The following is a 20,871-nucleotide window of genomic DNA, read 5'->3' as shown; positions in this document are numbered from 1 at the left end:
TGGGGAGCCTGCTTTGCTTTCTGATTTGTAGCACTTTACTCTGGCCTTGCTGTCAGTGTGAGACTAGACATGGACACGCAGGCCTTACCCAGAAACCCACAGTGCTGTCCATCACTCTCCATCCTAAGTCACTCTGCAAATGTCCCCCTTTTTCTTTAGATAATATCCAGCACGATTCCCGGGGCTTCTGCGGTTACTCCCACTTCGGAAAGTCCCGTCTCTTGATTTTGTAACATCTCTTTCAGTACAATTACAGCCATTCCCCTCTGTTCGTGCTGCCCAGCCTCATTCGATGTGATACATAAATAAGGGTCTATTAGGGGAAAGCCTCACTGTGTCCCAGAAGCAGTATAATGCGGGGGCATACATAGAGATATCACAAACTGCCCAGAGCCCTACCAATTACATGAGTGTTGGCTGCTGCTGATTCTAAGGGAGCGGGCATCACAGCGTCCATTGCAATTAGTTGCTGGCAACTGTATCGACAATTGGGTGATCTGGAAGCAGCATTTTAAAGGTTTCCATCCCAACAATCATTAATTATGTGCATATGTAGACCAACATGTGATGGATGGGCTTGGTTACAGTGTAGCTCAGTCTAATTACATTGTAGCAGATTGGTTGAGGGTTGTCATTAGTGTGTAATGTATTATAATCTTTCTTACTAAAATAACGCAAAATATTTTAACATTTGATTAACATTTTGAAGCTAAATACCTGATTTTCAAGAAGAGATTATTAATGTATGATGTATAGTGCTTATAATTTAAATATATACTCTTATTTCACAGAATTTCTGAGGATCAAGCTGTAGTGGTAAAGTTTCCCTTCCCCTGAGTCAGGCATGTTTGTGGTGTGTGTTTTTACCCAATCTCTCTCAGCTCCTTAACTGTGTTTTTTTAAGCCCTTCAGAGTTGAAGCAATGGCAGATATGGGAAGGTTTATTGACCTATGTGTGATCTAGTCTGGGGTTGACTTCTTTCCTGGCTAATACTGATGTTCTTTCTCATAAAGTACTCTTGGGAGTTTTTCTGAGCTCCCTACCCAATCTGCCACCCATCCCCCAAGCTAATCATCAGCCTTGCTCTGATGAACTGTCTCTCCCTGCCTCCTAGGCAGCCTTCCAAGGGGAATCTAATTCACATTAGGACCACTCTGTGTGACCACTTCTTTTAGGTATTGGAGTGGTCTTACACATAGCCCAGGGTGGCTTTTAATCCGTAATGCTTCCCCCTCTGGCTCCTGAGTGTTAGGATTATTCAGTGTATTGCCCAGCCAGCTTCCAGTGAGTCCTAGCTTCCATCTGCCTCCGCCAGCCATCAGGAAGAGAGTAATTACTTCACAGCCATTCCGGTAGGCCCTTTCAATCAGCCTTCTCCCTTCCCATTGTTCGGCTTTTGAGTCACGCATGGACCCATTGTACACAGCAAGCTGGTGGGATACAGATGGGGCTTTGTGTCAGGTCTGCCGACAGCCCTGTTGCTCGGCTGGTAACAAGAGGGTAGCAGGCCACATGTGGAGGCTCAGAACATGGCTGCGATTCTCTCCAAGTGAATGTCGTTCTCAGCCTCTGTCTCTTTTAGACAGATAAGAGCTGGATGCACACATCCTAATCCAATTCACAGCCAGATTCTTGCAGGCTTGCTCTAGGTTGTCTGGTTTCTTCCTGTGGATCCTGGGAGCATTGTTGAAACTGAGTTAGAAAGAAGCCTGTTTTATCAACCTATTGAAAAATGCAGAGGCCTTTATAGAGTAGTCCCCTACATACATTCTAGCACCTGTAATCCTAAGGACCATAATATTTTAAATAATCTGTTGGAGGAAATATTTACCATTAGCTTATTCAAAAGAGGACTGAGTGTGGGTTGACTAGGTCATCTCAGTGATGCACTCTGAATGCCAGCCCCATTCAAGGACTGCACGGCTTATTCTGCAGGCTAGCTGGGGGATGTGATTCACCATTATTTGTGGGGAGGACCAGTGCACAGGTTCAGGGATGCTGGGTGTGTGCCATCATTCTGCAGAATAGAGATTTCAGTACCTGGTTTCTTCTTTTCCCTTTATTTTTAAAGTTACAAGTTAACATTTTAAGTGCCGGCAGCTCTCTTATTCTTCTATCATAAAACCATGGGTCTGAGTGTCTGGATTTAATTCTCTTATGTTGTTGGAGTCAAGAATTACCTTGAGTACATCTTTTGAGGAGAGGAATTTTTATGAAGGAAGATTAAGTCTGGTTGTGTGGTTGTGTTATCAGGGACTAATCACTGTCTATTCTGTTCTTGTGAATGAATTGGGGTGCTGCAGCGTATTAAAAGCCCACATAGTAAAGTCTTTCCTCTTGTGTGATTTGAAGCAGTAAAGTGGGTGTTGGGTGGCAGAGATGTGATGTTGCTGATATACTGGTTTCCCTGCTAGGTGGATTCCAGGCTCGGTGGGTTCCATGCTGGAGGGGGGGGGCGGTTCCAGGCTGGGGGGGGAAGGGGTTCCGGGATTGCGGGTTTCTGGGGTCAGTGTATGAGGAGCCCACAGACACTTAAAACCAAATTCCACAACTGTAAAGTGAGAACACTGAGGTAGCCGTTTCTCTTAACTCCTCAACCTTGCTCAGTAACTACCATACGGTAGGCATGAAGCACTTGCTTTATTGATGTAAAAATATCAACTAATTAAGAGAAAAGCTTTATGCCAAAGTTGGGCAGAGACTGGGAACTGAGAAAGAAATGCTCAGAACTTATGTCCGAGGAACAGTACCTTGGTGGAACTTAGCAGGCAGAAATGGCCTCGGGCCTTCTGGGAAGCCTCTGTATGTGAACCAGAGCAGATGTTTTAAATGTGTGTCTTCTCAGAAGACTCTGATTCTAAGCCAGCTGTGGTGATGGCTCATGCCTAAAGTCCCAGAGCGTGGGAAGTTGAGGCAAGAGAATTGCTATAGTTCAAACAAGGCCAGCCTGAGCTACACGCTAAGTTCCAGTCTAGCCTGGCCTACACAGATGTGAGACCCTGCCTCTGAAAGAAAAGGATAAATCAGATTCTATTAAAAGATACAGAGATAGCTGGCTTAAAAGATGTAAGGCGTGGCTTTGAGGATGATACCTATGATAGGGTGACTTCTACGGGCCTTTCTGTGTCACTTCCTGAGGTTGGCTAGGGACCGACAGAACATCAGGGGTGGCGCGGTCTTGCACACTTTCTCAACAAATAAGCAGGCAAATGAGCAGGAAATCAGTTCCCCTCACCGAGAGGCCCACCATGCTCTGAGCAGTCGGCAGTCACCCACCCGTCAGCGGCGATCTGCTGGTGGGTGAGCCTACTCAGTACAAGAGAAAACAGATGTCTGCTCTTTCTGCCAAGTCCCTCTCTTGCATTTTAGGAACCATTCCACAAGCGCAGGAAGGGTTCGTTAATTTCTTTCAGATGGTGACTGAGTGCTTTACACCGGGTAGGACCTCCAGGCCTGGCTTTTCTACTCAAGTGAGCATTCCTCCATTTAGCCCCTCACAGCCAGTGTGGAACCTCTTTTTCCATGTGCTAGAAAAGCTAAACCTCATCTCCGCCTGGGACACAGAGAGGCCCTTTGCCCCCACTGCTCTTGGCTACCTGTAATTGGCAGGGTAACTTTTTCAGGCATCGTAATTTATTATTTAGACATAATGAAACAGTTAGGGTCGTGACTGATTTTAAAGAGACTAAATTAATCTTCATTCAAAACACCACCAATTACTATAAATACTTTATGTCCCATTTCCTATGAATATATACAGTAATGAGACTTCACGGCTGTTTAGAGGACTGGATGGGGTTGGGGGAGGCTGACTGATGTATCCAGCCTGGGGTTTTATCCCATTCTTTTGTGTTGTAAGGTTTAAATTACTGCAACGCCGTGGGTAGTGTTTGTAGGACAGGTCAACCACATAGACAGAGAAGAATACATAATAGTCACTGTAATGGTCATCCCAGATGAGGAAAATTAACTGTGGAGTTGTTGCTATGGGAAACAAATAGCAGCCATCTTAGCAGGCCTAGGAGTCAGTGGAGCAGTGTCTGCCCAGACATAGGAAATATTTACATATATTTAGTCCATAGTATGTTGCTCTGTCAGAGTGGGTGAACCCTCTCTAGTTTAACAGTTTTAAACTGTTTTATTTGGGGTTTTCCCCCTATTGGTCAACCTTCAAGTTAAATTAAAACTCTACAAAGTGTATAGCTGCCTATTTATCCCAGAAGCAACTAAAATGCATAACAGAAAGTACTCCTACCTACCTTATCAATCCCCTTTTAAAAAAGACCTGAATGTGTAACAAATTCTGTGAGCATGCTTGAATAGGAGCCATTGAAATCTTTATATCTTAATTTCAGAAGTGTAAAGACTTTTAGTGTGCTTGTCTTATAACATTTATTTAGGTCATTACAGTATATCTTTGCCTAAAAGGTGTTTTCATGACCTTTAAGGAGCCAGTTCCTGCCTTAGTATGAAACTAAGCATGGTTTAGAAGTCTCAGTCATGCCCCTCCCCTACTGTGGTGCCGTTTCTGCAGAGTGTGGCTGTCAGGTGGCAGTCCCCTCCATTCTGACCCAATCCACCTCTAGGGAAGGAGACTGCTCAAAATGCTTAAAACATGGTGTTTGTCTCCCTGAAGGATCAGTTACTTGATGGTGTCAGGTTATCAAGCTTCTCTCTCACACCTTTCGAATCGTTATATAGACTAGTCTGTAAGGTTTAACTGCCTTGTTGGATGGGGAGAGATGTTGAGATATGGTCTCACACTATAGCCTAGGTTAGCCTAGAACTAACTCTGTAGCCCCAGATGCCCTTCACCCTAAAGCAGTTTTCCTGTCTCAGTCTCTGTGAATGTCAGGCTCATAGGCACAAACTCTAAGATAAAGCACAGGACTTCGAGGAAATGTTGTAGCTAAGGCTGTAATGGTTATTTTCTTCAATGTCAGCACTCCTGGAGTAGAAAAAAAAACTACCACAGTAACTAACAAAGCCAAACTCTTTAAGGAACACCTTGCAGTCCGGTTCAGTGTTTTGACTTTAGCTTGTTCTCGGTGCCCCGTGTTCTCTACAAACTTACTCTCTCATCTTTGAGAGCCCCTCCCATCCTCCCACCATGATGTGCACATATCAAACCTTCCCTACATGTTTTCTGTCGCCTCTGTTGACCTGTAAACTGTTAGAAGATGGGATTTGGGTGACAATCTCGGATGTGTGGCATGCGTTGGAAAAGCCCTTTTGCTCTGAAGCTATTTTCAAGGAGCAGTGACCCAGCTTGTGTAGGTTTCCACAGTAACAAAGCTTCCAGACTTGGGAGGTTGGATCCTACATGAGATGGGTCATGGAGGAACTGTGCGGTTGAAGCAGCGCCTGAAGTAGAAAGACAGGGGCAAGACTCCTTATCGGCCTCAGGAGAGTATAAAAACTTTAACACCCAAAGCCAGATTTATTGCCTTTCCATGTAATTTGAAACACTACGTGCATTATTGCCCTATATCTGTTAAACAACTTGGCATGTTTTCAACATTAAAGATACACTTCATCTAATTGATAGTAAGATGTTTTGTTCAACATCGAGTTAACCAGTAGCACTACAGTAAACTCTTAATCTCAGCTAAAGCAGAGATAGATGCTGTTTTGATTACCCTGTGAATGGGTAATGAAGGGGATTGTTGCTATTGGGCATTTGGAGATTTTATTGGACCTGCTCATGACATAGTCTAAGAACCTATATTCAGGTTCCTCTGGGCTCAGAGCCAGTGTTCTGTGCCTTTGGCCTCTTCATACATTGCCTTCTTTCATATCTGGGCCAGGGAGTTCTAAGGGAAGTATATGTCACCTATATTTCTGTCTCTGTTAACTTTAGCTTTTAAGACTACCAAGACATGTGTCATTCTGTGGGAAACTAAATTACTTCGTTGGTTCATCCATCCATGTCTGTGTTGATGTATGAAGGGCCAGGGATGGAGCCCAGGGACACGCCCTGCAAGAGCTCTAACAGGGAACTGAAGCCCAGCTCCAGATTATCCTAAATCTTAAACAGACAAATAGAGCACAGAAGGTCGGTGTGTGTTGTTACTTGAAAATAATATGAAAGGAATGGATTTCATTTCAGGTTTAATTAATGCTAAGATATATTACAAAGACTGTACAAGGCAAACATGCATAATGCTTCACATATATTTTTAGAATACTGTGTACTCCAGAAATCGAGGAAGCAGTAATGAGGATGTTATTCTGTTGCCAAAGGCTAAGATGTCAATTAATGACTTTTCCAATAGCACTCATTAAAGAGAAGTCAACTCATGCTTTGATGTGTAAAGATAAAATTGGAGGACTGGGGATACAGTTCTGTGGTATGACACTTGCCTAGAAAGCTCAAGGCTCTGGGTTCATCTTCAAAACTAGAAGCAAGGGAAGTATAAGATGGAAGGGAAGATTGTGCCAACCTCAGTTGCCTAGGTGAATTTTGACTTAGTCAGAAAATATCCTAGTTGTCAGATAGACTTTCCCTCAGACTTGAACACCATACTCTTCATATGCAGACATTGCAGTCACTGCTCATCAAGAAATTCAGTCATATGTCTTTGTCCAGCAGAGACCCCGCTAACCAAAGAAGGGTGAATGGGAAGTGATCTGATGAGAGTCACTTCTCAGATGTGATGGGTCTGTTAATCAACTGAGCGTTCTGTTAAAATGCAGCTTCTGGTTCTGCAGGTGCAGTGTGGGCCTGAGGCTCCACATTTCTAATCCAGTACTCAGCAGGTGCAGTCCACTGACCTATGGGCAGATGACAGGTGACCTTTGTAGAACAGAGATGAACCAAACCTGCTCTCCCCATCTGTTCTCCATTCTAAGATTTGTTCTGCCCATGCTATATCGTTGTTAAGGCTTACAGTTTCTAGTTTAGGTTAGAAGCTATCGTTTTCTTGCTGGTGACCATTATTTAAAGTAGAATAGTAGCCAAGCGGAGGTTGCACACACCTTTAGTCCCAACACTCAGGAGGCAGAGGCAGGTGGATCTCTGAATTCTAGGCCAGCCTGGTCTACAGAGTAAATTTTAGGTCAGAACTTCAAAGAGAAAACCTGCCTCCAAAAAAAAAAAAAAAAAAAAAATGGAGCCAAATATGGTGGTGTGGACATCACTAATTGCAGGTCTCTCGGAAAACTGAGGCTGGGATCACGGTGTAGTGAGGTTATGTATCAGAAAAGAATAGAATAGAAAAGAAAAGGATGGGAAAAGGAAAAAGGAAAGGAAGGGAAAAGAAAGGAAAGGAAAAATCGTGTTGATTCTACCATGGAGCAGTGGAGGGAAGTTGTACTAGCCTACACTGGACTCTACAGGGTTGGTCCAGAATCTTCCTTCACAGATTTCTGTGTTGAATTATTAGCAGTAATAGTGTAACCGTGAACATGAACTGGACTTCTGAAAACAGCAGAGGTTAGTTGATTTTGGAATCACTGCATGCTGTTAGGAATGTTTCTGAGAGCATTCCCCCCAACTCAGGGGAGGCCCAGCGGTGTCATTTACACAGCTGCTGAGAGTGACACTGGGGGCCATGTCAGGCCCGTGAAGGTTGTTCAAGACCCATTTTCAAGTGTCCAGGGTGACTTAAGTATTCCATACATACCCGGCCTCACTATGTAGGACTGAAAGGACTTACAGGGCCAGTGGTTGGACGAAAAGGTGCTATTGTGGCTGCCTCCCTTCTGTTGGAAAGTGACAGTATTTCTGTTCTGCCTTAGCAACAGGAACAAGATCCTACCAACCTGTACATTTCTAACCTGCCGCTGTCCATGGATGAGCAAGAACTCGAAAATATGCTCAAACCCTTTGGACAAGTTATCTCTACCAGGGTCCTACGCGACTCCGGTGGTACCAGCCGTGGTGTTGGCTTTGCCAGGTGAGTGGGCTGCTCTCTCCTTATTAACTGTAGTATATCTGCTGTGTCATTCCAGAAAGAGTGGGGGGAGAAAGACTGGAAAGAGAATGCTTGAGGCAGGGTCATAGGAGCCCCTGGTTCTGTGGACTTAAATTGCACATAGCTTTACATGTAAGCTTTTTCCGAAACTTGGAATGTTTTAAACTCCCCAAACCAAGTACACTAAGCACCTGATGGCTTGTTGCTGGAACTGTCACAAGCACAGTGGCCCTGGACACAAGGTCCTGACAGTTTGATTCATTACATCAAGATGCTTGTAACTTCTCACAGATGAACAGTCTCCTAAGGTTCATAGATAAATCAGTATCTTTTCCTCAGATAGAAGCTTGATTCGTTATAACTATTTAGTTGGGTATTTAAAACTAAATATTCAGGATTTTAAGATAAACGTTCAGGAAAGAAAATGGGATATATTGCCTAACCGTGTCTTCAACATAGCAGTTAACAGTTTATAATTCTTCAGGCTTGTTTTTTTACTGACTGTTCTAGATATAACTGAAGCACTCCACCCCTCCTATGGAATCCCTATCTTTTTTTTTTCTACTTTAGTGGCTACGTTGGTTTCTAGAGAATTAAATTAAACCGTATAAGCTTTTATTTGTGGCAGATTTATAATCCTAAAGCCCCTGCACAGAAGCTGATTTTTACAGTGAATTATTTAAGATGTTTTTTAGCAGTGGGCACTGTCAGATAAGATCAGCGGGCATTAAATTATTAGCTGATTTTTGGAGGGAAAATGCTGACATTTGCTTAACTACACAAGTCACAGTCACATGTTAATGCAAAATTGTGATTTCAGCAAAGCATTTATTACTAAGGGACCTATTGTCACCTCACCATTAAGTCACAAAGGCAAGGGCTTCAGCTAGGTTCTGTTGGCTTTCAGTCACTTGTTTCGTTGGGCCAGACAATTTGGAGGAAAACCCAAATACCTTTCCAGCAATATTAGTAGCACACACTACTGCACTGGTGAGGCACCAATCAAGACGTTTAGAGGTTCAGCCTCGCCATCCTTCCCAGGTGCCCTTCTGAATGCAGATAAGTGTAACATCCTTACAGAGTCAAGTGGAACTGTGGTTTTTGGTTTGTTTAGTTTTTTATTTTTTAACCCCTATTGCTGCCAGTTAAAATTAAGGTGTGGCTGAGTAGACCAGAGTTTGGTGAGTTTTGAATAGGTGATTGGATATTTCCATTGAAGAAAAGCAAGTGAAAGTAATGAAGTCCCCAGAAGCGATTCTCAAATGTATTTAGTCACCTGAAGATGTAAAATAAATTGTGAAGTGAGGCTTCAGCCTTGAATTCCTCCTTCAACGTCAAGATAGCGAGATTCATAACTAGGTTCACTAATTTAGTTTTAAACCTGGAGTGAAAGTTAAAAACTGGGAGCATCCTCTGGTTGACGCCACCCATTACCACTGCTCTTTAATCTTGTCGTTTTGTAAGTTTATAAAGGAAAGGCCACCTTTAAAACAAAATTTCTAAACCCGTTTTTTAGTGCAAGTTATGACTAAGTATTGTAAATTAACTTTTAAATTTCTAGCAATTAAAAATCATAATAGGCTATGACTGCGATGAAACACTATAGAGAATCTACTCTGTCTTTTATAATCCAGGGCGTGCTCCGGAATCAGTTGTTTTACTATAGAAATGCCAAAGCAATGACTCAAGAAAGAATAATCCCTCCTCCTCTTTATCTCATCCATGGTTTTCTGCTAGTTTCATTTGCATCCTAAAGCCGTAGTTATAAAAGTCAGTTTGTATTGTGCATGTGCAGTTTGTGAATGTCTTATTTTTATATGACTAGGATGGAATCCACAGAAAAATGCGAAGCTGTAATTGGTCATTTTAATGGAAAATTCATCAAAACCCCACCAGGAGTTTCTGGTATGTTGTTCACCTACAGTTTTATCAATCCTTGTATATATAGCACGTATGTAACTTTAGCACATAATGGCTCTTAAGACCAAAACCCTCTCACTTTACTCTGGAAAAACATACTTGTTTGTACTGGTGAGTAAGATTTTCACATCACTGACCAGAAAGAGGGTGAGCTGACTTGCATAACATTGTAGAATTGACTCTGTCGACCACAGCCATCTTTTATCCCACCTTGCCTCCATCCTCTGTGGCCTTCCCATGACTGGGCACACCAGTGAGAGCCCAGCATCTTTGTCTGCAGAGGGGCTGGACCTCAGCTCCTATGGCTTTTGCGTGTACCTCCTTCAGTCACTTCCCTGCATCATCCGCCTGTGTGGTCATTAATCAGAACCACCACACCTCATGATCGTTTTATGCCAAGATAACAATCAAACTTTGGTCTGAAATAGAAGGGACTCCTGTTGCTGCTGAGAATTGACTTCTGTCTTAGTCAGGGATTTTATTCCTACACAAAACATCATGACCAAGAAGCAAGTTGGGGAGGAAATGGTTTTTGGCATACACTTCTACATTGCTGTTCATCACCAAAGGAAATCAGGACTGGAACTCACACAGGTTGGCACCTGGAGGCAGGAGCTGATGCAGAGGCCATGGAGGGATGCTACTTACTGACTTGCTCAGCTTGCTTTCTTATAGAACCCAGGACTACCAGCCCAGGAATGGCACCCACAATGGGCCCTCCCACCCTTGATAACTAATTGAGAAAATGCCTTACAGCTGGATCTCATGGAGGCATTTCCTCAAGGGAGGCTCCTATCTCTGTGATAACTCCAGCTTGGGTCAGGTTGACACACAGAACCAGCCAGTACAATTATAATCACTTTTCTGTGTCTATAAAATCTGGGGTGTGTTTATACAGTCCTTTATTTTTTTAAGATTTATTTATTTAATGTAAGCACACTGTAGCTGTCTTTAGACACTTCAGATCTTGTTACGGATGGGGATGATTGTGACCCACCATGTGGTTGCCAGGATTTGAACACAGGACCTTTGGAAGAGGAGTCAGTGCTCTTAACCACTGAGCCATCTCTCCAGCCCTATATAGCCCTTTCTTTAGTGGCAGTCTCAGCTTTCTTGTATACTCATTGTTGCCTGTGGCTACTGGAAGAACTCTGAGACTGGAGTTATCCTGAGCTAGACCATTTTAACTTTCTCTGTGCCACCATGAAAAGCAGCCAGACTCTCAGCACCCCTGGCTCTCCTGCAGCTCCTTAGGCACCCAGCATCAGCCGTCTCCCCTTCACTCACCTGCACAGTCCTGCAGCTGCTCAAAGGCGAGGGGTTCACTTCCTGTTTAACGACTAGAGTCTGGAGTCCCAGAGATGCTGCTCAGTTTCTGCATCCTCTGGTGAACAACTCATACTCTTCCTTTCTTATCTGTAAGGATTTTAGAGCGGTTTGCAACCTTGCCCCACTGGGGCCTTGCTGCCTTCCTCTCCAATAATTCTGGTTTTTTTGTTTTTGTTTTTGCTTATATCCCATTTTTCCAATAAAACAAGACAAAACAAAAAAATTTTATTTTGGATTTATAAAATAACATGTTTCTGATAAGACTAGTTGGTGAGCAAATAGAAGAAAATACAGATAATCTTCTAGTTTCATTTGTATTGCCATGATAAAAAATACCCTTATAGAGAGCAACCAGGAAGGGTTTTTTTTTTTAGCTCAGTATTCCGGATTACACTCGGTCACTATGGGAAAGTGGTAGTGGCAAGGAATTGTATCATCTCCACAGTCAAGACAAAGAGCATGGATAGATTCACGCCCACTTGTTTGTGCTTGGCTTCACTTCCCTCTTCTGTAGCTTTGGATCCCTTGTCTAGTGAATGGTGCCGCCCACAGTGGACACGGCTCTTCCCCATCAGTTAACTTAAGACGGAATCCCCCAGACATGCCCATAGTCATTGGGACTTTGTTGCAGGAGATTGTAGGTTCTGTCAAGTTAACAAAACATCACAATTAAAAACAAGAAGTAAATATAGCTATAATAAAAGGTTTTTAAATCACAGAATTTAGTAAATAGGAGTGTGAATTACTTTATGCCAAGATATTTTCCAGAAGATGATATCCATTTGCGATTAAAATCATCTTGGTCTATAGTGAGCTTAGTGAAGTCCCCTTCTGCCTTTTCTTGAACCACTTTTTAAAGGGCATTCTTACTTTCCATCAATCCTCAATTCAGTCTGTGGTGTCTTCGACCATGTAGCTTAAATTTGGGCAAGCATTACTGGGGCAACTGTAACGAAATAGCACAAACAGTAGATTAATGACTCAAACTCCTGGGGTCCAGATGGCCAAGCTGGAGGAATACAAGGTTAGTTCCTTCTGAGCCCTGGGAGGGAAGGGTCTGTTGTAGACATCTCCTTGACTTGCAGTTGACCATCCCTTCCCAGGTCTCTTGATCTTCCCTCTGTGCCCTTTCATCGATGAGAAGGCCAACCATGATGGTTAATGGCCCACCCTAGTGGTGTCTTCTTTGAACCTCAAGTTCCTGTCTATAATGCGTCACATTATGGGGTGCTGGGAGTAAGGCGCTAGCATGTCTTTCTGAAGGGGAGGGAGAGGCGGAGGAAAACATAGGTCACTGACTCGTGACTGACATCTGCTCTGTATCACCATTGGCTCAGTCACACACCCTTTGCCCTCACAGGTTTGCTGTTTCTGTATCACATTTCTGACTAACCTTTCTGATAGATTTTACACAATCTTGAGCTTCCAATCTATTTAGTCATTCATCTCTTCTTAGCTTTCTATCGAGTATCAGTCTCCACAGGTCCACTATCTCCAGAACAGGACTCCTTGCCCTCCCTGTTGATGTTCTTGCCTTCTTTACCTCAGTGGAATCAGATGCCCAAGTCAGAAACCAAGCACTGGATTCCCCTGGCCACCTCTGTCTTTCTGTCTCCCATTCAGATAATCACTCAAGTCCCTGATTCCTCTTCCTACGCATTTCTGCCCCGTCCCTTCATGCCTGCTGTTCCTGCCCATTGTGCCTCTTGTCTCTCATCAAAGCAAGCCCACCATCGGCTTGTCCTGTCTGGCCTGACCTCTCTCACTTTGCTTCCTAAATATCCAGAGAACTTTAGAGAAAATGTACTCTTCTGTTCACTCAAAAAGACCCAGGGATCTCATAGATCATAGATTTGCACCTCAGTGCTGCCCTCCATTTCTGCCTTTTGGCCCATGTCCTCAGTAATGAATCACAAGTAGAACCCCTAATACACGCCATCTCCACCTGTGTTCTCTCTTGTGGATCCTACACCTTGATCTCTTTGCTTCCCATTAAAATAGAAGTGCTCTCCTCACCTCCCTAGACTGTTGAGAGTCTGTCTTCTCCCTGTGGCACCTACTCTGACCCAGCTGGATTACATTCTGTCAGGGGAACCCCCAAAGGGTTCACACCACCATCATAACACTGATTATGTTCCTATGCGTCAGTCCCACTGTACAAGAAGCTCCTAGACTTCTCTCGTCTCTTATGTTCTGCAGTGACTGAGCTATACTAAGCAGCAACCAGTGTTCATTAGCTTTGAATAAATTTTGCTTCATCATAGCACCAAGGCAACACTGGCACCTTACAGGGTAGAATGTGGGAAAGACTGGTGAGCCTTCTGGTTTGTGTTGAGTCTCCAACATACTCCATGCCAGCAGGTCTCACCTTGCCTGAAAGAGAGGCACTGACGCTGCTAGAGTAGGAGAAGAGAGAGGCTCCGGCTGCTTTGTTACACCTTTCCCCCTCCCCCTCCCCCTCACCCCCCACCCCGTGCACTCTCAGACTCCTTACTCGGCAGGCTTCCTTTGCTCTCTGCTTCTAGGTCTGGGGTAGCAAGTCTGTGGCAGCCACTAAGTCCGTCTCCATACAATACCATTGTCTGTTTCTGCATACCCATGACCTGCAGATTTACTCTTGCTTGTGTAGAAGTCTGGGGAAGAGTCCTTTCATGGTGTTCCTCCAGCCCCCTGCTCACTAGCATCTTCAGTACATCAACTGCATCAGCAAGAATGAACACAAATGCTCCTGTGGGGAAGAGTCAGGTCCTTGAGCTCACCCTGAACCATGGTGGCCTCTATAGTAAACAAACATGCAAGAATCCAGAAGAGGAGAGTATGCCGTTGGCCGAATTCATCTTTGCTCCCACAGTCTGTCCAGCATCTTTCATGTGCTAAAAGAAAAGGTATTACAGTAGTAAGTAGATCCTTTGCATTGAACCTAGGTAACATAAAAGATTGGTCAGGCCCCACCTCTAAATGGCAAGCGCATACACAAACCCTAGCTTGTCACGTAGAACACAGATAAAAAGCACTGAAGTATAGATTCATTCATTCCATCCTGGAGTCTCTGGATTGGGCAGCTGCTCCTAGGCTGTTCATGGTAATGGTGTTGGGTATTTATTCTCCCAGAGCGCCCCGATTCCATCTTTAACTGGATGACTGATGAAGATGATTAGAAAATTTTCTGTACCCAGTTCCATTTTGTTTCAGAAAGGAACTAATTTGTATGTCTGTATAGAACTACGGGCCACGCTTGGTCTTGTAACATTAAATCCTGACAGCATATCACTTTTAGAGCTGCTAATGAAGGTGAACTGCACATAGGCACACATTTGGAACTTAGAATCTGAGTCCTGCAAGGACAACAGTGCCTTTGGAGAAACTCAGCCTGGTGGAAGAGCTTCCTTTAACTCCCTGACTTGGTTGGTTGGTTGGTTGGTTGGTTTGTTTGTTTGTTTGTTTGTTTGTTTTTCCATCAACAACACTTGGATGAAAGAAAAGACAGTTTTAACCTCAAACTAGTAGAAGCCTGCCCTGTGAGTTTAGCACAGTGCCAGTTTGAGTACCCTCTGCATACTCAGAACACCAGGCACACACAGCTTTGGTCCCTTATAAGGACCAGTCTCCCCAGCTTGTGACCTCTTTTGGGTCATTATTCAGGCAGCAGCAAGACTGGTTGAAAAAGGAAAAGGAGCCAGGGCCATTGTATCTATCAGCCTGAGATAAAATCTCCCTGCTCCTCTGTGAAAGAGACCTCAGACTTATCACAGACTGGGTGAACAATTTCCTTTGTTCTTTAAAGGACTTGTGGTTGTGTCCTTAAACTGTTTACTTTGAAGTGGGTTTACAACTGCTGGCCACACCCATTCAAGGAAAACCCCCTGGTTTCTAAACCATGTGTGGGTGATTGTAGGAGCCTGGGCAACTCAGCAGCTGGTAGAGCAGAGTTTCTTCCAAGTTGTACCAAGGGACAAATGAGTACAAGAGACATGGGTCCCGTCTCTGCTGCAGCCCGGCTGCAGAGGCCTAGCTTTGCAGCTGAGGCTGTGTTCCCATCCACTGCTTAATGCCACTTCTGAACCCTGTGAACTAATCTGGGTTCAGGAGTAGGTTGCAAGTTGTTGGTGGGCAGGAGCATTTGGTTTTTTACTTTTTGTATGCCACCCTGTATCTTCAGTCCCACTGAGTGCTTTCTCTGAGCTTTTGTAGTGAATGCTTATCCCCAAACTCTTCAGAGCTGCTTGGAGGCCTCTTGACAATAAATGAGGTTGAACTGCCTCTAGGCTTAGTGTGAATTCTGGAAGCACACTCTTGGAGTAAACTCAACCTTTCACCAAAACAAGTCCCCAGCACACATTGGAACCCATAAGGAATCTGAATAGTTTTCTGCTTCTCTGGACTTGGTACTTTCATACACATACAGAGAAGAGCTTTGAATGGTAGCCAGTGTCTCAGAGATAGCTCTCTCTTCATCTGGGGAGGGCTTGAGATTATCGATCAGATTGGGTAGAAGAAGAAAATGATGGGTGTGAGCAGGTTACGTCGAGCCTTCCTGAACGGTTAAATACCACAGGCTCCTTGCTGGGTAGACATAACATCTCATAAACACAGCCAGAGGATGGCTTATTTGATGGCGCATTGTTTCGCTAGCGTAAGCAGAGTTACCCAGTATGGTTCCTGTCAGAGGACTTGGATTCTTGCACAGTTGGCAGTTCGCCCATGGCACTGGAGCCAAGTTCAGAAAAGAAAGACACTTTAGCTAAAGAATCACATCCTGGTACAGCTTTTGGCCTGGCATTCTCCAGTCCTCAAAGGATCTGCTGGTCCTGAGTTATTGATGGAACCAGTTAGTATCCAAGTCACAAACATTCTCCCCAATAAAAAGGAAAACTAAAAGAAATGTGGTAAGGCCCCCAGAGATGAGTTTTAGAAATAAAAAGAACAGTATAGTCTTCTTAAGCTGTTATACAAGTACACCAGCTTCTAGAAGGCTAAATGGAGGAAGTCTAAATGGCCATGGTGGTGCATGCCTTTGAGGTCGAGGCAGGTGGATCTCTAGAAGTTGGAGACCACGCAAGCCTACATAGTAGGCTCTAGGCCCTGTCTCTAAAAAAAAGAAAGAAAAGGAAAGGAAAAGTCATGCTTGAATATTTAGTGCTGTGCTGCCCATCCTCCTTCCAGCCTGTGTTCTTATATTAAGTTGACATCGGGATTCCCACGCCACCTGTGCCCATACTAGCTAGAGCTGTGACATAGAACATGTTCATAGCTCTTTAAAAAATCTGAGGCATCACATCATGACTCAGGTATAGGAGCATTATTATTAAATACCGTCTTCTGTTTTCTAAATGCTTTAGCACACTGTTTTCTGTCTGCTGTCATATTTTAAGGAGGCATCATATTTTTTCTTAAAGCATCTTTAAATAGCTTATAAGTCCTTTTCTTCCATCCTTTCCCACCCATTATTCCTTGAAAATGCTGGGGCATTCATCGTCTTTGGATTTACCTCGGTTTTGGGCGCTTGAAGGTTTAAAACTAGGTCAGATTTGCCTAGGAAGTCCCAGGGTAAAAGAACCATGGTGAATTCCTTAGAGTTTTTTCACTGTTTAATACTGATTGATAAAAATCCTATTATAGTGATTTTCTACCTAATGGAGTGTTGGAAACAGGCTGGGAAATTTCAGTTGTGTTGTGTAGGGCTGATGACCAAAGCTATGCTCCAGGGACAAACACTGGTCATGATCAGAATTTGGGAATTTGTCTCAAAATGTTCTTGTACTATCTTCCTAAGCGTAGGCATGCTGTCCAGGAAGAAGAGTCTTAATGGCATTTGATGGAAAGCTCCCGGAGCTGTGAATACCCTGCCACCTTCCTGCCACTTACCAACTTACACTCCTTCCCAAGGACAGCAGTGTGAATGCTACTGCAGGACATAGCATGTCCACCCATTGCTCTGGACCTCTGCAGTACTTTGAATAATTCCATGTGTACAAAGAAAGAGTGACTTTGCTGATGGTGCATTTTATGTGACTTGGGTGGGGCATGCTCATGCGTGTAGAGCCACCATTGTTTACCTTGCATTGGCCAGCATCACGTGGTCATGTCTCATGCAGCAGGTTCATGTTGGGTTGGAGTTACCTGTGGGTTGACTGCACTGGTGGCCAGCCTGCTCTCCATATGTTCCTGTGTCCTCTGACTCATCGGCCTCAATCTGCATCCAGCAAGACATAAACCCATCTTTACCCACACTATACAGATAGTTAAATCACTAGGGTATTGATCAATACCAGGAGACAGAAGGGCTAAATATGAGGGAACTTTTCAAATGATGTTATTGCCTATTTAAATATGTATTTGTCTTAGATGTACTTTGTGTAAACAGAACATTTCACCACCTCTGGGACAAAATACACTAAGTCCTTCATATCTACAGACTACATACATCACTTTAACCAACTCCAGATGGAAAATATTCAAGAATTTTTTTACATGTGCTGAACATTGTCTTTAGTCCCTAAACAGTATAGTGTTACTGTTTATATAGCATTTATATCATCGTAGAAGATTATTAATCCAGAGCTGTATACAGGAAGGCATGTAAAGGCTCTTTGTAGAGGCTTGAGTGATATGCCTTGTATAACTGCAGTGTGTCCTGGATCCAGCCCCAGTGGGTATCAGAGAATAAGCATGCCTTGCAATGTGTGGGATGCTCTGGTAGCAGTAGAATGCTGTGACCGTTCTTAAGGAGGTACTTCCTCCTCCCACTGCTACAAGATCACAGCAACATTAGAAAGGCACCATCTTGCCCGTGGAAGTGCTCCCATGCCCACTGCTCAGGAGCATGGGTTCAAGAGCTCACCATAGAACTGCCTTCTGAGGCTTTTCTGTCATGCTGGAATGACTATGGACGGCCCCTGTAGCCAGGGCTCCCCTGTGAGACCTCAATCATTGTGACATAGGCCTGTGAGAGACACTGTGGAGGAGGGGGGGTTATTTTGACTCGCTTGGAGTAGTTTCGATCCATGTGTTTAACCTGTGAGAGGATATTCACCCTGGTACTGAGGCAGGGTGGAGAAAAGCTGTTCACATCATATGGGTCAGGAACCAGGGAGTGGAAGGAGGAATACATTTGGGACAAGGAATACCTTTGCAGGACACACTTCCATTGGCTGTTCTCCAGCTAATCCCACCTCCTCTTTACCAAGAAGACCCAATGACACCATCAGATCAATCCATTGACAGTCAGCACCCTCATTATCCAGCCATTTCCCTAGGAGTCCACTGAGACCATGGTTGCACTGGGAACTGAGCATCAGAGAGACACTCGTGAGACACACGCCACAGCTGCCCTCAGACCCAAGTGCAAAAATACTCCCTACAGGAAGGGAAGTCAGTATTAGAATGTAACAAAGGTGCTAGTGAGGTGGCTTAGCAGGTAAAGGCATCTGCTGCCAATGCTAATGATCTGAATTCAATCCCTGGAACCCACATGGCGGAAGGAGAGAACCAATGAACTCCACACTGCCCATTGTCCTCTACACACACACACACACACACACACAAATCAGTGCTACAACTACACACATGACTGTATTTTCTTTCAGATGTGCTTAGTGCCAAACCCCACTTGGGATGAGCTAGTTTGCAGGGATGATGCCCCAAACTGAGCACAGCTTACATCATCCCTGCAAGCTAAAGCTTTTCCAAGTTCTGCCTCTAAAGAACAATACATGGAAAAATTGTGTTAAAGCCCAAGTATTTCAGTTAGAATGTTTGGACATTACTGCAACAGCTTTCTAAAAGACATTTTCCAGTAATATACTCCGACCCCAGCTTCAACAGGTCTGTATTCTAGAAGATCATTAAATCTCTCATAATTAAATGCTGTGACAGCAGGCAGTCCACACAAACATTCGTAACTTCTGAGCCACCAGTCTCCTGAGAAATTTCCTTAACCAAAAGTAAGAAAAGCAGTAACTTGCCAAGCCTGAAAACCTCATTGTCACAGTCCTAGTAGCAGTAGATGACACTCATCAAACTGTTGTAAGCACTGTGTTAATTAGAAGCACCCCTGAAAGCACCTCCATTCCACAGAATATGAAACCAGAGACATCAGATGGCTTGCAGGCCTTAGCCTAGTACATTTCAAACCTTGGAGGACTAACCTGGTCCTAGTGTCCAAACCACTGTACAGTACAACCACCAGTATAATGCTGTTGGTTACACTGCAGAAACAATGTGTGACCCAGTATCAAACAAAACACTGTGTAGCCACTAAACAGATAGGTCTATGGTAAGGTAGGGAAGGCCCACAATATGAAGGACAGAAGGGGGCAGACTTACCATTACGGATTGTGAAAATGAGCGCATCTGTATAAATTGAGAAAAAAATGCACACACGGAAGAGTAAAGTGTTTCTGCTGGGTGGGGGTCCTTCCTGCACTCTGTCTTAGGGATCTAGAACCTGTGGTGAGTTGGGAGATGAGGTGAGAAAGAATTCCAGTTAAGAATCGAAAACCCAATAGAAATGAGGCTCGCAGGAGTAAGTTGCCAGTATTACTTTGCTCGCATTCTATAAGAGACAAAAGCAGGTGGGGCATCAGATCCCACCACAGCAGCCAGAGGGAAATGCCACAGTTGTGGCCCTTCGTTGGCTAGAAACAGAGCACAACAAGAAGTGTGCATGGGAGAGGTAGGCAGTCATGAATGGATGCTCAGGATGAATGTTTTAGAAGCATAGCCCAGGAAGTTCCTGGTGAGTTCTTAGGTGAGGCATATTTTTAACATGCAATAATTACATTCTTTTATTTTTATTAGGAAGTCATATTTATTAAACTGATCATTAAAAACACTTTATGTACGCCCGGCTGGTTCTACCGCGGTTTGTGTGGCCACACATTCATAAGGAGTACCAAGAGTGCCCATTACATTTGAATAGCTGGCATTGAGTTTGTGGTTCTTCCATATTGTCTCATCTCGCGAGCCAATGTGGCTAAAATCGTGACATTGTTCTGAACTTTACAGATATTCTAGAAAAAAAAAAGGAAAACCTACACAGGAATTCCACTTTGGCATATGAAGCATTTTTTCCCTGTATTCATTTTATGCCTTGGACCTGTAAGCACATAGAGGCTAGAAATACAGTCAACAACTTTGGATCTGTTTGAGCATGAGCATATTACATGTCTGCAACACAGACATGTAGTATGTTGTCTTCCGCAGCATGGTAAAGAAGTTCCGTGTGAAATGCTTCTCCTTCTCCGTGTATTTCTCTCCAGATGTTCTGGTGAGGGTTATCGTGATGTGACACAGTGACCAAAAGCAGCTTGGGGGAGACAGGCTTGATTTCTTCTTAACGACTCTTGGGTCACACTGTACCACTGAGAGAAGTCAAGGCAGGAACTGCAGCAGAGGCCACAGAGGGCTGCTGCGTACCTGGTTTGCTCCCTGTGGCTTGCTCAGCCTGCTTTCTACACCATCCTGGACAGCAGGCCCCAGGGTGGCACTGTCCCTCCTCCCCCACGACCCGGCCCCTCCCCCACCAGCCATCAATCAAGAAAATAGCCACTGGCTTGCCATCAGGCCAATCTGGTGGAAGTTTTCTCAGTTACATCTCCTCTTATATGACTCCAGCTTGTCAAGTTGGCAAAAAACGTAATTGTGAACACTAGGCTTTTCTCAGTGTTATTCGTAAAAGCTCCCAACAGCGTGTCTACACAGTGT

At 44.0% G+C, this 20,871-nt stretch overlaps 1 protein-coding gene across 5 annotated transcripts in view; it reads left to right on the top strand.

Moving 5' to 3' along the window:
• Rbms1 (RNA binding motif single stranded interacting protein 1) overlaps positions 1-20,871 on the top strand; it is a 218,177-nt gene that overhangs the window by 178,349 nt on the left and 18,957 nt on the right. For all 5 annotated transcript variants that reach the window (XM_052182559.1, XM_052182557.1, XM_052182560.1 and 2 more), the window contains exons 5-6: positions 7,742-7,899; positions 9,743-9,822. In XM_052182559.1, the coding sequence (XP_052038519.1) occupies positions 7,742-7,899; positions 9,743-9,822 (238 nt within the window). The remainder of the gene's footprint in view (positions 1-7,741; positions 7,900-9,742; positions 9,823-20,871) is intronic.

This window comes from Apodemus sylvaticus, chromosome 5 (assembly GCF_947179515.1).
Source record: "Apodemus sylvaticus chromosome 5, mApoSyl1.1, whole genome shotgun sequence".
NCBI classification, from domain to species: Eukaryota; Metazoa; Chordata; class Mammalia; order Rodentia; family Muridae; genus Apodemus; species Apodemus sylvaticus.
The sequence above is the reverse complement of the archived record's forward strand: the minus strand, read 5'-3'. Positions and strand labels throughout refer to the sequence as shown.